Source organism: Notamacropus eugenii, chromosome 1, assembly GCF_028372415.1.
Source record: "Notamacropus eugenii isolate mMacEug1 chromosome 1, mMacEug1.pri_v2, whole genome shotgun sequence".
Classification (NCBI taxonomy): domain Eukaryota; kingdom Metazoa; phylum Chordata; class Mammalia; order Diprotodontia; family Macropodidae; genus Notamacropus; species Notamacropus eugenii.
The window spans coordinates 250,420,672-250,434,219 of NC_092872.1; the positions used below are offsets into that span (position 1 = coordinate 250,420,672).

General features: G+C 35.4%; 1 protein-coding gene across 15 annotated transcripts in view; it reads left to right on the top strand.

The window, feature by feature from the left end:
* Positions 1-11,321, top strand: part of CCSER2 (coiled-coil serine rich protein 2) — a 123,960-nt gene extending 112,639 nt beyond the window's left edge. For 13 of the 15 annotated variants that reach the window (XM_072628532.1, XM_072628528.1, XM_072628531.1 and 10 more), the window contains one exon: positions 7,198-11,321. In XM_072628532.1, the coding sequence (XP_072484633.1) occupies positions 7,198-7,292 (95 nt within the window). In that variant the 3' untranslated portion in view covers positions 7,293-11,321. The remainder of the gene's footprint in view (positions 1-7,197) is intronic. The other 2 variants (XR_011971555.1, XR_011971554.1) reach the window with 2 other exon arrangements.
* The last annotated feature ends 2,227 nt before the right edge of the window (positions 11,322-13,548 follow it).

The window sequence follows — 13,548 nt, forward strand, 5'->3', positions numbered from 1 at the left end:
GATTTTCCTTTCACTGATGGCTAGTAAAACTCTGCAGCCCCTTTATGCCCAAACTCACATTAAAAAAAAAAAATTACCCTCTTCTTACTTCATGCTATTATTTATCGTGTCCTGTTGATAGACATGTTTCATTGCCCCATTGCTGGAAATACAGTGCACCCTCTTCAGTATTCTGAGTAATGTTTTAAACTTCTAGATTGATTTTTTCCCATGGCTGTGTTCACCTAGGGATTTTTACTTTCTAACTCTTTTGTTAAATAAATTCACTAAGCATATACTTAACCAAATTCTGTCGATAGGAGTGAGTATTAAGTTTGAACATTACTTTAGTATTTGATGTACCCTGTCAAACAGCCATAAGGCTGACTTTTCATAAGTCAATAGGGAAGTATTTGGGGGGAAGAGTAGGGGTTGACAATGGTCCTCTTAGACTCATAGGTCACAGGCTCATAGTTTCATAGAATTAGAGTTGAAAGGAATTTTGGAGGCCAAATATAGCCCATATCATGTTACAGACAGGAAACTGAGGCCCAAATGGCTAATATGTGAGAGTGTGTGTGTGTGTGTGATGTTGAATTTGAACCCTGTACTTCCTGATTCCTAGTCTAGAATCTTCTCCATTATATCATACTGATGCATGGAGTCCTGAGATTCATGGAAGCAGCATTTTATGGAGCCCATTCTGTATAGTCTGTACTTACAGAGAACTCCGCATTGTGGGGGTAATCAAAAATTGAAACCCCTTATTATGTGAATTTCAGTTTTATTTTAAGAATTTTTCTGAGCTCTCTCTCTTCTCCTTCCTTCTCAGCTCCCCTTGCCACCCGTTTGTATGTAGTTTACAACGCCCCAAAGTACCTAAGTTTGTTCAGAGCAAGGTGATTTGATTTTGGATACTCATTGCCTATCCAGGTAATGACAGTAAGGGCCTGAGTGGGGAGACAGGAGGAAGTGAAGTCATAGTTCCCTTAACACACTACAAATGATTGAGTTTGAACTGAATTTTAGTTTAAAACAGTAAAAAATGAATAAATTGCATTTTCAGATCAGTAATTTGTTAGCTAAATTTGGCAAGAATTGCAGTTTCAGAATATTTTCAGGTATTTAGGTTCCTTTATATGCTGTGTGATACAGTCACTTGTTAATTAACTGCACAGTAATATCTGCGTACTCCTATCAGTTGCTGCTTAGGATATGCTTCTTATGACACTTGTTGCAGATACTAGAAACTATAGTGTTTCATTTCTTCCATGTAAAAGTTTCTTCATCAGAAATCTGCTGGGTAAATAGTCATTAATATGATGGGATAATTTGAAGTCACCTTTCTTTGATTTCTTATTGTAACTGTAGCATCTTGGTGCTCAAACACTTCCACTTTAAAGAAGTAGATTCTGTCCAGTTTAATCATCCACATGTGGAAAGAGAATTTTCAGGGTTCAGCTCTAGGCAGTTCTGATGTGTGCTGTGAAGGTTAGAGACCAGGGAAATTAAGTTGCACTATAGCATTCAGTGGCTGTGTGCTGGACAAGAATGGACTTAGACCATCATTTGGTCTTAAATTGTGAATTATTCTCATAGTTTTAAAAGTTGTTTTTACATTATTCTCCTTTGTTACATTTTATTTGAAGATTAATTTATTTGTTTAGCTATCAAATGCTTCCTGCAGTTTTTCTAAGGTCTGCCTAAAGCAACATTTTTAGGAGAAAAAGGGTGTGCTGATTGCTTAAAAATCCTGAAAGATGATTAGGTAGATAATGAATGTAGAAAATTTCTATTATGAAGCCAAACACTATGCACGGACATAGTTCTTTTGTGGTTATATATATTGAATGTCTGCTGATAACAGAATGGGTGCTTCTTGATAGCCCAGGAAAAGCAGTATCATACTTATGTTGTAATAAAACTTGAGAACCAAATTACACTTCCGGTGGACTCTGTTACTTGAGTAGTGGCAAAGGAAATGAATAAAATAATTTGAGTATGGTGGAGAAATCTAGAAAGCTGTGTGTGTGTGTGTGTGTGTGTGTGTGTGTGTGTGTGTGTGTGTGTGTTCTAACATGCAAGATGGATGGAGATCTAAAATGATTAACACTGATTTTCATTTCCTTATAAAATCATGCAAAAATACATTTCACTCAGCTCTTAGGTGTGAACACATTAAATTATAGCAAAATTATTTTATCTCTCATTGATACAAAGTCCTGTATGTGAATCCTTTAGTTTGAAGAGTTATTTTTTGAGGTGATAATTACTTGAAATGACTCTTAGAACACTTTAGATGTTAGTAAGAATTAAAAATTAATTCATTTTGAATAAAGCTTATTAAATTCAATAAGTAGTGATGCCTAAGGGAGAAGTTAAAACCTCTAAGTTGCTATTCTGTCATGGCAATTACTCGTTGTTGTGTGTTGGTCCTCTGACATCATTGTCCTTGTCTTTTTCTTGTCTCTGCTTTCCCATTTTGCCATTGGCAAGGAGTTGAGAAGTTAGTCCATTACTTCTATGATAAAGCGTGGTACAGTACAATTTCAGATTTCTTTCCACCACCTTTTTCCATAACCATTGTTTTTCCCACTTTGCATGATGCATGCATGTCAAAGTCCTGCACGAATTAGTCATGCTATATATTACTCCATTTCCTTCCCTCCTCCCAATCCCTCAAAATGCTTGAGAACCAACTTTTACATATACCAGAAAAACTTTCGAAGTGGATCCAAGATCTTTAATTTAGAGTTGGGTTACCTTTAATGAAAATGTCATGCTTCTTCCTTATTAGCCACATGATTAAAGTTTTTATTCAGTTTGAAATCTCCAGCAGTCAGTTTACTGAAAGTGACTATGGTATAATTATAGGTACTTAGAGAAATTTTAAAAAAAATAGTGTATTTTTATCGGTCCCCCACCAAAGCTACCTCCAGGGACATTAAACATTGAGTGTAGAGAATTCTTTCCACCTAATAATATTATTCTCCATATTTGGATCCCTCACTACCTTGGTCTCTGTGGCCATCCCAGCTTCAGGTCTTCTCGGGAATATTATTCCCCATTATGCCCTTTCTAAAATATTTGGATTAAATGACCAACATGTTGTGGTCATCATAGGCTAAGAAGCTTAGTGTTGAAAACAGAATAAGAGGGTAAAGGGAGCCAGAGGACTGATTAGGATCAGAGGGGCAGAAATTTAGAGTTGGTAAGTTTCTTCCTTCGAGTCCAGCACATTCATTTTAGAGATGAGGAAACCAATGATTTGTCCGAAGTCACAAAGTATTAATTTGAAGCCGGGTCTTCTCATTCTCAATCCAGTGCTCTTTCCTTGTGTGAAGCCTGATACCCAAAGTCACTTCCCAATGCCCTACCTTGAGAAAATGATAAGGATTTTTGCTAAGGACCTTTGCCTTTTTTTTTGTGCACAGATAAACTTCAGACTAATTCTAAGGCTAACTGTATAGATAGCACAAAATGATTATTGTGCTTCATTTTTTCAATGTTTCTTCTAGAAACATGTAGACTTTTGTCTACATATCTGTACCATATCTGTTGCTTTGGTTTGGCATATGGTTGCTGTATTTCAAATAGTCTGTAATTAACCCTTATCTTAGTTCATGTAACAAGAAACAAAAATATGTTAGCTACAAACTGATTAGGAAAGAAAAGCGTTCAACAACAACATTCTAAATTACAATGTCAGGTTTTCCATTAATCTCCCTTGAACATTTTTTAAATAGTATTTTGACAATGACATTATTAGAATTTGGGGAGATCCTAAAGGCTCATAAAGCTATCAAAAAGTACCATTCTGTCCTTTGCAATATGTAGTCAGTTTGCCCAGTTTGTTCTAATGTCTAGTAAATATTAGCTTTTAAAGGATAATGTTTTGGGCTTTTTCTGTATAATCTTTGTAGTATCAAAGGCAAATTGCCCCTCTTGTATTAGTAATGCTTTTATACTATTCTCTAAGAGAAAAATACACTAAGATATTGCTAGAGTTGAATTTGGTTGCTGTGTCCAAAGAATTCATTGCCAAGTGGCCAGCCTACTGGTAAGGAGCCTCCTTACTTAACTATAGCTGGTTCTTGGAAAACACATAGTTGATTCTTAGGACCAAACTTAAGGCCTTTCCAGCATGGTATACAACCTGCCAGAGCTTGCATTCTTAATTGCATGGCTCTTATGAACTCAAGGTTACATCCATGCCATGAGGAGGCATTGGTGAGAAGTAAAACATTTATGTTAGAGTAGATAAAGCACATCATATTATTAAATTTTAAATGATAATAATCTGTAAAACCCATTAATGAATTTTTGTAGAAAACTAACTGCACTGATTACTTTTGAGGAGTCAGGAACATTGCTGATTAGTTCATAGGATCACAGGATCATAGATTTAAAACTAGAAAGAGCGTTAGAGACCAACTCTCTTTCTTTTATGGATGAGAAAACTGAGACCTACAGGGATGTTAAACTGATGGTTAAACACAGTTAAACACAAGTCAGGATCCACGTTCTCTGACTCGTAAGTCTAGAACTCTTTCCACTAGAGCTCACTGGCTTTTGTCTCATATGTAAGTTCAATTTTTATTTTATTTTTATAAAAACACAAACACCTTCATTCCCTAAAAACATTTGGCCTGCACAACTTGCAGCCCACCACTTAGGCTTGCAACATGCCAAAGGATTTCTTCTACAAAAGATGTCTTCCTCTGTATGTTTTGCAGGCCACCAGAAATCCTCAGGCCACAAGTTGTGCAAGCCTGTCCTAAAAGATTTTTTCCTTGCTCTTTACTGAGTTAAGAACATTGTTTTAGAGAGAAAACATATTTTAGGTAAACAGACCAGATACTCTTTGAGGTTTCTTCTAAGTCTGAGATTCCCATGGTTCTAGACTTTTTGAGCTTCACTCACCAGATTCATACTTTGGTTTGAATTCTTTCCAAGATAACCTCTAGTCACTTGGGTATTTAAGAATTGGAAGAGCTATGCATGGGTAAATAGTAAACATTTGCAGCATACATTGTCTAAACTGTCAGTAATTGAAAATTAAGTGAATTCATTTTCAGTTAAACTCACTAATATAAAATTTATATTTTAACATTCATGCCACTATTTAAACAGTTAACTCGACTTTTTAAAATTTGGTTCCTATAGGTGCAATTTATAGTGTACTTGTTTTGGGAAGGGTAGGCATAATGAAATAATTTGAATTTTGTTTTTTATGGCACCTAATAATCAGAAACCTCTTTACCTTTATATAATTTGAGCTGACAAATATTTGTAGTCATGGCTTTTCTTTACCTGTTGTAGAAAGATAGTTTTGAAATGATTTTTCATAATTCCCACTATTTTTAGAATTTTTACATTACTTTAGAAAATAGGGAAGGGAGAACAGTTCATATTTCTGTGTTAGAAAATTAAAGACACTGAAAGGGGAAGGGAAACTTTCCTTGGAAGAATGATGTTGAAGCTGTCTTTGTTTTTTCATTCAATAGTTGTTTTTTTTCTCCTCCAGTGTTTAGTTTGTTTAGTGCCTCTATGCTACTGCTACTAATAACGCAATTTACTTTTTCAGTTTCCATGACCACTCTCAATTGGACTAGTTTCCATGGATCCCTAAGAAAGAGTATGTTGAGTAAATTGCATAGTGAACTCAGTCACTTACATTATTAATTTGTTTATTCTAGTCATGGCTGGCTCACAGTAGACCTGCTTTACCTTTACCTCAAAGAGATCTTACCAGAAAGTCTGAGAAAGTTTCATTTTAATCTTTCTTTGCTAGCACCCTATGATAAAATAGTTTTTAAAAGTCAAGGAAATAGACAATGGTTTGATCAACAGTGGCGTGAATTTTAAACTATAAAGAGGTTGTGAAGAGTTTAATTAAAAATAAATCCATTTGATTTTGGATGACTGTCTTGAATTATTTGTGTCTGGTTAATGCTGTGCTAATTATTAGACCAAGATCATTGATTCCCTGTTGGCCGAGTTAACTTTGTTTGTGTCTAAAGACTCACTCTTTACCCTGACCACAGACTAACCATTGACTTCTAGACAAGTAATTATTTTATAGTTACTGATTCTAGGTGAGAGATTGTGGATGGCCCCAATGTACGCTTGCTGCTAAAGGAATAATTGATTCAAAGTACATTCTGTACTGATAGTAAGGGACAGCATCCCTTTACTTTCATATATTATTTGTGTCTCTCTTTTACAAGATTAAATGTCAGTTTTTATGTTTTCTATGATGATTGATTATTTGTTGGTTATGCACTTAAATAACTATGATCTCATCAATGTGGATATGTTCTCCCCTGGTGCAGATTACAGTAGTGCATAAAATAAAGTACTTATAATTACAAAGAAAACCAATTATATTGAAATACAGTTATCAAAATATTTTAAAAAGTTCATGGGCCCCACATTAAACCACTTGTTAAAGCATATTGACATTGTTTGTTGGTTTAGATATGAAAATGTTTCTCTCTGTGTGGATAGGGAGTATCTGGCTATCTAAGGAAGCTTTGTCTATGAATAGGCACGGACATGTATGACTATATGATATGCATAAGCTGTCGTAATCACAGGCAGGGCAAAAATACTTTTGGAAACGTCTCCAAATATTTTCATTGAGGAGACTGAAAGTAGAATAGATTTATCCACCTATGTTGCACTGAAATTCATTTTTATCTGACACATAATTAGCACAATTTGCTGATTAACACAATTCCAAACTCAGATACAATTAGTCTATATAAAATGCATTCCAAGGGGGAGGGAAGTGATCTTGTTTATAATTGTGCTAAGTAAATTGACCACTTTAAATTGATTAATACAAATGCATAGGGTGATAATATCAAAGAAATCAGTTAACTAAGAGCTCTTACCTTCCAGTTAGAACTATTAAAATAGAATTATGAAACAAAAATTTTTCTGCAGTGTCAGTCACTAAACTTGTCCCTTTTTCTGATTATTTTGGGGATTTCTTTAAAGTTTTCAGCCAGCATAACTTTTTGTTTGCATAATCACTCTTGTATGTTTCATGAATTCACTTATGGTTTTGCTGGGTTTTGTTTTTTTTAAGTACAAAAAGCATATTCAAGCTTTCAAGCTACATTAAACACCAGATCAGCATAACCTGGACTTAATACTGAGTATATTTCTTTTGAAGTTTACTGTGGTTAATGTTGTTTTTCATTTTGACAGCCTCAAGTACTACAGCCTTCCAGCAACCTTCCCAGGCCCACAGACCACGCCCAGGGAAAGCTAATAAAGCCACAACACATCGAGGCCCACAGTAAAAGTCCTATTGTGGGCTTACATCAAGATGTTGAATGTCTAAATGAAAATTTTGCAGATGATTTTCAACGAAAAAGTGATTATGGCCTCACAGAACTGCCCCAGTCATTAAAATCACCATTAATTATGAAGGAATCTGCTACATATATACCTTCTGAAGAACATCTGAGTATGACAGGGAATGTTTCAAAGCCCAATCAGTTGACTGGTAATAAAACAAGTGAACTGGAATCTGCACCCTCTTTCCAAGTGAGTACAGGAGAAGACCAAGCTCAGAAAGCTGTGAAAAATCAGCCTTTGTCCACAGCTGGTACTACTCATTCAAAGGCCTTGCAGCTTCAAAAGCCATCAGTTGAGAATTCTTTGGTACCTTATCCAGGGACCATTTCTGAATCATCTCACAATAGACCAACAGCTTGCAAGACATCAGAGTTAACAACATGTAATCCAGCAAAACTTCAAACAACGAGTCAGACAACCTTAATAAATAAGCCGAATCAGAAAGCTTCTAAACTTCGCCCACCTTCAGTCTCCTCTTTTAAACAGAAGCAAATAATAAGCAGTCCCAAACAAGAGCCTCAGAGCTTCCAAGGCAAGACAAACATCCCAAGGCCACTGACACAAAGAAAAGAGAGCATGCAACATCAAACTGCCAATTTCCACTCTGGGGATTGTTTGACCTCTAAACGGTATTCTCGTCTCCCTAAGCCAAAGATACATTAAGGACAGAATCATCACATGCCCGTTTCTTTGGAAAGATTTGTTCATTCTATGATTGTTTTCCATACATCTGATTCCCATGGTGAAGGCACTATTAAAAAGCCTGTAAGTCTTGATATTAAAACATAGAAACTTCGATTAGTTTGGCTATTCAATTCCATTACCTAGTTGAAGCCTACGCCGTCTGAACATTCATTATCTCAGGTAAACAAGATGTTTGCTTATCCATCTCAGAGGCCTGCAAAAGAAACTTCAGTTTGTTACTTCCCACGGAAAATTTATGCTTTACCACAGTATTCAACTAAATATTCAAGGTGTGTGGTTTGCTGACATAGTCCTTTTTTTATAATTCTTATTAATCATGATTATTTAAAATGTGAGTCTTTTTTTTTTACTCAAACCTTTGAATATAACCCCTATTTAGAAGGCTAGAGATGTTGGTGGAAATGCACATCTCTAAGCAGGTTATTGGCTCATACTATATTTCAGAGGCCTCTGTAAAAACCTTCATAGTCATCTTAAGAACTTAAGCTTTTTGGCAGGTTACTAATGTATATTATATTTTTCTCTTGCAAAAATCAACAAATCCTTTAATTGGCTTATCTTCCCTGGCCTTCTTTGGGTATCAGGCAAATTTCCCAGGCTGAAGGGCATCATATTATGTGTAAACATCTATACATTGCTGTAACATCTCATCGGCATAATTTTTATGTTCAGTTGATGTTGTTACTGGGTAAATTTTAGAAATGGAGCTGAAGATGCATCTGTTTGCAAAACTTGAAGATGCTAAGAGTTTTGCTGGTGATTCAGTCTTGAACTTATAAAGTTAAGGATTCATGATACCTGTGTGTAAGGTTCTACATAATATATTTTAAATTAGGTCTTTTAACTTTATTGTAATATTTGTATTTATTGACTTTCTGCTAATATCAGAAGACTCTGAAGTACCTGACTTGAAATGTTTGCACAAAACTTTGATGTTATGTATAGGGATTTAAAACTATTTTGCATAATAAAACTTGTGTTTAATAAGTAATATTTTGAGAAAAATCACAAATTTGCTTTAAGCAAGCCCACAATATCATGAGAAGAGCTGGTACTCTTAAGAGCTTTGATTTTGCTTTTCTATTTTTTAGCTTTCTTCCTTGTTGATATGGGGGTGTGCGCATGAGCAATAAATTTATTAGAAGGTGGTTAGAAACTAAGGAGGGCTTGTGCAAGAATTAGAGCTGGGGAGGGAAGAGTCCTTTACTAAAATGTTTGACAGATGCGCTCAGTTACTTTTTTTTCTTTTACAAGGCAGCTGTGGGACCGAGAAGTTAGTGCATGCGCAGATCTAGTGGTGTTTGCGTGCCATCAGGCTACAGATTTCCTCTTGTATTTCTCCATTAATGGCATCAGTCTGGAGTAATATTTTCCAAGAGAGGTAACCCTTATAAAACTGCTGTGGATAGCCAGAAACATTGGGTCAGGTTTTTTGTTAGTTTTGTACCTGCTGACCACTAATTAAAGGGAATATGGCCAGGAAATCATTTGCATGTATTTCCATTGATTCCTTTAATAATAAAAATATACTGGTGAGAGGTAACTATCCCTTTGGAAAGAAAATAGGCAAATGTTTGTCTTTTTTTGACTTGAAATTATAAGATGCAATTTGTCCCCATGCTTGCTAACTTATCTTTCCTTATGAATTGTCAGAAAACCATTCACATACACATTTTTGAAGGTATATGAGCCACACGTGTTTAGGCCTTCCTGATAACAACAATTGCTTACACACACACAGACACAGACACACACACACACACACACACACACACACACACACACCCTCAAAAATGGATTTACTTTTGCCATAAATTCTGACTAAGAAACATCAGTATTACATCAGGTTCCTGATATAGTATCCATTATGGTCATTTTAGGGTAATCAGACCTATCAACAAGGCACCTTAATGTTCATTAATGGAGACAGGCTCTTGGGGCTTAAAGGTTGGAAAAGATTAGTCCTTTTCCTTTATGAAAATTAAAAATACTTGTATAGGTGCAGATGACTATAAAAGCATTGATTAGAGCATTAAGTAGTTAAATCTTTTAGAATGCTTCAAATGGTGATCATTGCTGAAGCCCATTTTAGTTTTTCTTTTTGTTATTTTCATTTGTGCAATATTTTCAGGAGAATGAGACAATTGTTAAATGTATTTGAATAGGGATGACAGCCTTTATTAACTATTTTAACAAGTGAAAAAAATAGAAAAAAAAATCAGATTTGCACTTTAAATGAGCTTTATTGCTTAGAGTTGTGCCTAAAGTAATCAAAAAGCCTCCTATTGTATGTGACTATTTTTGTTTGTTTGAAATAAATCTCTCCGTAATTGTTGCTGTTTGAAGGCATCTTGTACAGCACTGAACAAAGCTATTATACCACCTCGCATGTCACTTTTTCACTACATTTTCTTTGTATGTTCCTTTGTTTTCCCATGTTTTTGACCTGATAACACACCATAAAATATTTTTCTTTCCTCTAACTGCCACTTACACATACTCTCATAGTCTAGTTGCTACAGATTAAATGTACATTCTCAATTTGTGAGCACAGTAGTTATCATTTCCTTGATTTCACATTCAATGGAATGTACTTTAGGATTCCTAAATAAAATTGAAATGAGAATCTTAAGCCTGCACAAATTCACAATTTTTCATGCTGCTAAAGGGATTGAATTCCTTGGGGGGGTAGATATAGTGGTATGCATGTATGCCTTATAAACATACTTTGAAATTCCCCATGGACTTAACATCAGTATGTAGGGGGACTGGAGGAAACCACATTAAATTTTCTTAATTTTTATGCTCAAAGTGCATTTTTGAATGGACCTTCCATATTGTCTCTTTCATTTCAATGTGGCAGCATGAGTTTTGATACATTATGGAAAGTTAAACTTAAAAATAATCTAAATTTTGACATTAAATAAATGTGCAGTATACTTGTGATCACTGCTGTGATAAAGCTGCTTCACTGCCTCCTTAGATGTCAGATTTTCACAAGAAAAAAAGAGAATTCCAAATCCAATAACATTCTATTATTTACAGTCTTAAGTTCGATGCCCGCTATAAGACAACAATACAACCATTAATACTTTCAGTGTTTGTTTTCCCCTTTGTCTTTTTTTCAAATCCATCCAGAGTATATACTGTATATTGCAATATGCTTGTAAAGTAGGAAACCCTTATGTAAAGACTCTTTCCTGAAAGTGTTGCTATAGTGAATAAAAATAAAATGGATAATTATAAATATCACCCTTTTCTCTTAACATTTGCTCATAGTTTATTTGAAACTTTTAAGGGTTTTTGTTTTTGTTCTTTTTTAATCACAACACTAAAAATGGTGACAAAAGAAAGCTGGGGTTTCAGTTTGATTTTCCTGAACTGGTATGAGTGTTTCCTTTTCTGTAGTAGTGATGATGTCAGGAGTTAGGAAATTACAGTGCCTGGGTCTACTTCTGCTTACCTTACTCAGTGTCTAGTGCTTCAGTTGCCCTTTGGGATAAAAATCCTATTTGCTGCCAATTTTAGAAAGATTCTTGTGAGAGTTATGCTTAAAAATAAGCTTTAGAAACCTAGATCACGATGCCATGTAAGAAAAAAAATCACTATCCTTTGAACTCCTCTCCTTCACAAAGCACAGTGGAATAAGGGGAAAGGATAGTGAGTGAAATTATAGCCGGGAATTATTTACGTATCTCAGAAAGTCAGTAATTATTTCATTTCTGTCAGTACTCCCTCCACCAGTGTAAATTGCCACCTTTTTGGAAGTTGCTGAGGCCAAAAATCGTAGTTACCTGCTGCCCAGCCTTCTGTTGATGAACCTCTTGCCTGCTTGTGACAATAGTATTTGTCACCATGCCATCGCCTGAGCCTTTCCAGCACGTTAGCACCCATCAGAATTTATACTCTGCTGATTTTCTTCATAAACCTGGGTCATTATGTGGGATTGGAGGAGGACTGTCATAGAGGAATCAAAGAGATTATCAGAATAAAAAAGAAAGGAAACTTTTTAGAAACCCAGACTTGAAGATGTAAATAATTCCACCTCAAATTAAATTTTTGATCACTATGATATTTAATGAAATATGAACAGTTGATAAGGCAATACGTTATAGTACAGAACTTAAACAAATATGTGTGAAAAGGGATACGGAAAGTCTTAAGGAAATTCCACTGGAAGACATTTTTATTTTGGGAATTTGAAAGGGGGGAATGGTTTAATGGTGGAAAGTTGTGACTAAGGGTTTTTCTTTTAAAAAAAAGGTCAGAAGATGTGATCCATTACTTGATCTAACCCAAGTAACAAAAGTTACTTCTGAAACATTTCCAGCATCCGATCTCATCTTTCCAGTCACTCAGCCTAGTTCAAGCTTTGCACAATATTCAGAATTGTTCTTCCTGCTTTAACACCCTCCCTTCTCCACTCCAAAGCTACCAAATTTATATCCTAGAGCACAGGTATGAACTCATTAAACATGGCTCCCTATGACCTCCAGGGTCAAATATAAACTCTTCTGCTTGACATTTAAAGCTCCTCACAACAAAGGCTCCTGCCTTGCGTTTCCAGCATTATATATTACTCACTTTTATGTACTCGGTGGTCCAATCAAACTGATCTTACTGTTCCTTTATCTTCCATCTCTCACTGTTCCCTGGCACAATCTATTGTCCCATGCCTAAAATGTCCTCCCTTCTTACCTCTGCCTTTGAGAATCCCTTGTTTCAGATCTCAGCTCAAGGATCATCTTCTCCATGAGGCCTTGCTAGATTTTCTTAGTTGTTAATGTCTCCCACCCCCCAACTTCCTGTGATCTTGTATTCACTTACTTTGTATACTAATGGTACATCTGTATGTCCTTATTGTCTCCTGTAATAGAATGTAAGCACCTTGTGGACAGGGACTGCCATTTTGGTCTTTGTATCACATTCCTGGGAACCAGGAAGACCTGAGTTCAAATTTGACCTCAAAAACTTAATAGCTGTGTGACCCTGGGCAAGTCATTTAACTTATTTGCCTCCTTTTTCAAAACTGTAAAATAGGGATAACAGCACCTTTACCTCCCAGAGGATAAATGAGATAATAATTAAAGTGCTTAGCCTAGTGGTTGGCACAAAGTAAGTACTGTATAAAGGTTTATTCCTTTTCCTTTCCCTTCCTTTAAATGTATAATGACAAATCCAGTCCATTGCACAAGCACTTATTAAGAAATTGTTCTATGTAAGGCACTATGCTAGGTGCTGGTAAACAGCAGTGTTTTAGTAGAGTTTACCCTGGGTTTACACAGTAAGATGAGGTTTGGGGGTTATCATATGATACTTTAAACTCATTTTAAGGTTGTAGACCATTGCTCAGCCACATGTCCCCTAAACCTATACTTGAGAAGATTTTTTGAGAACTTTATACCTATTAAATTTCATCTTCTTATGTGTAGTTGGGCTATCATTTTAACCTATAATGATTGTTTTGAATCTGACCTATTAATCAAATATTGT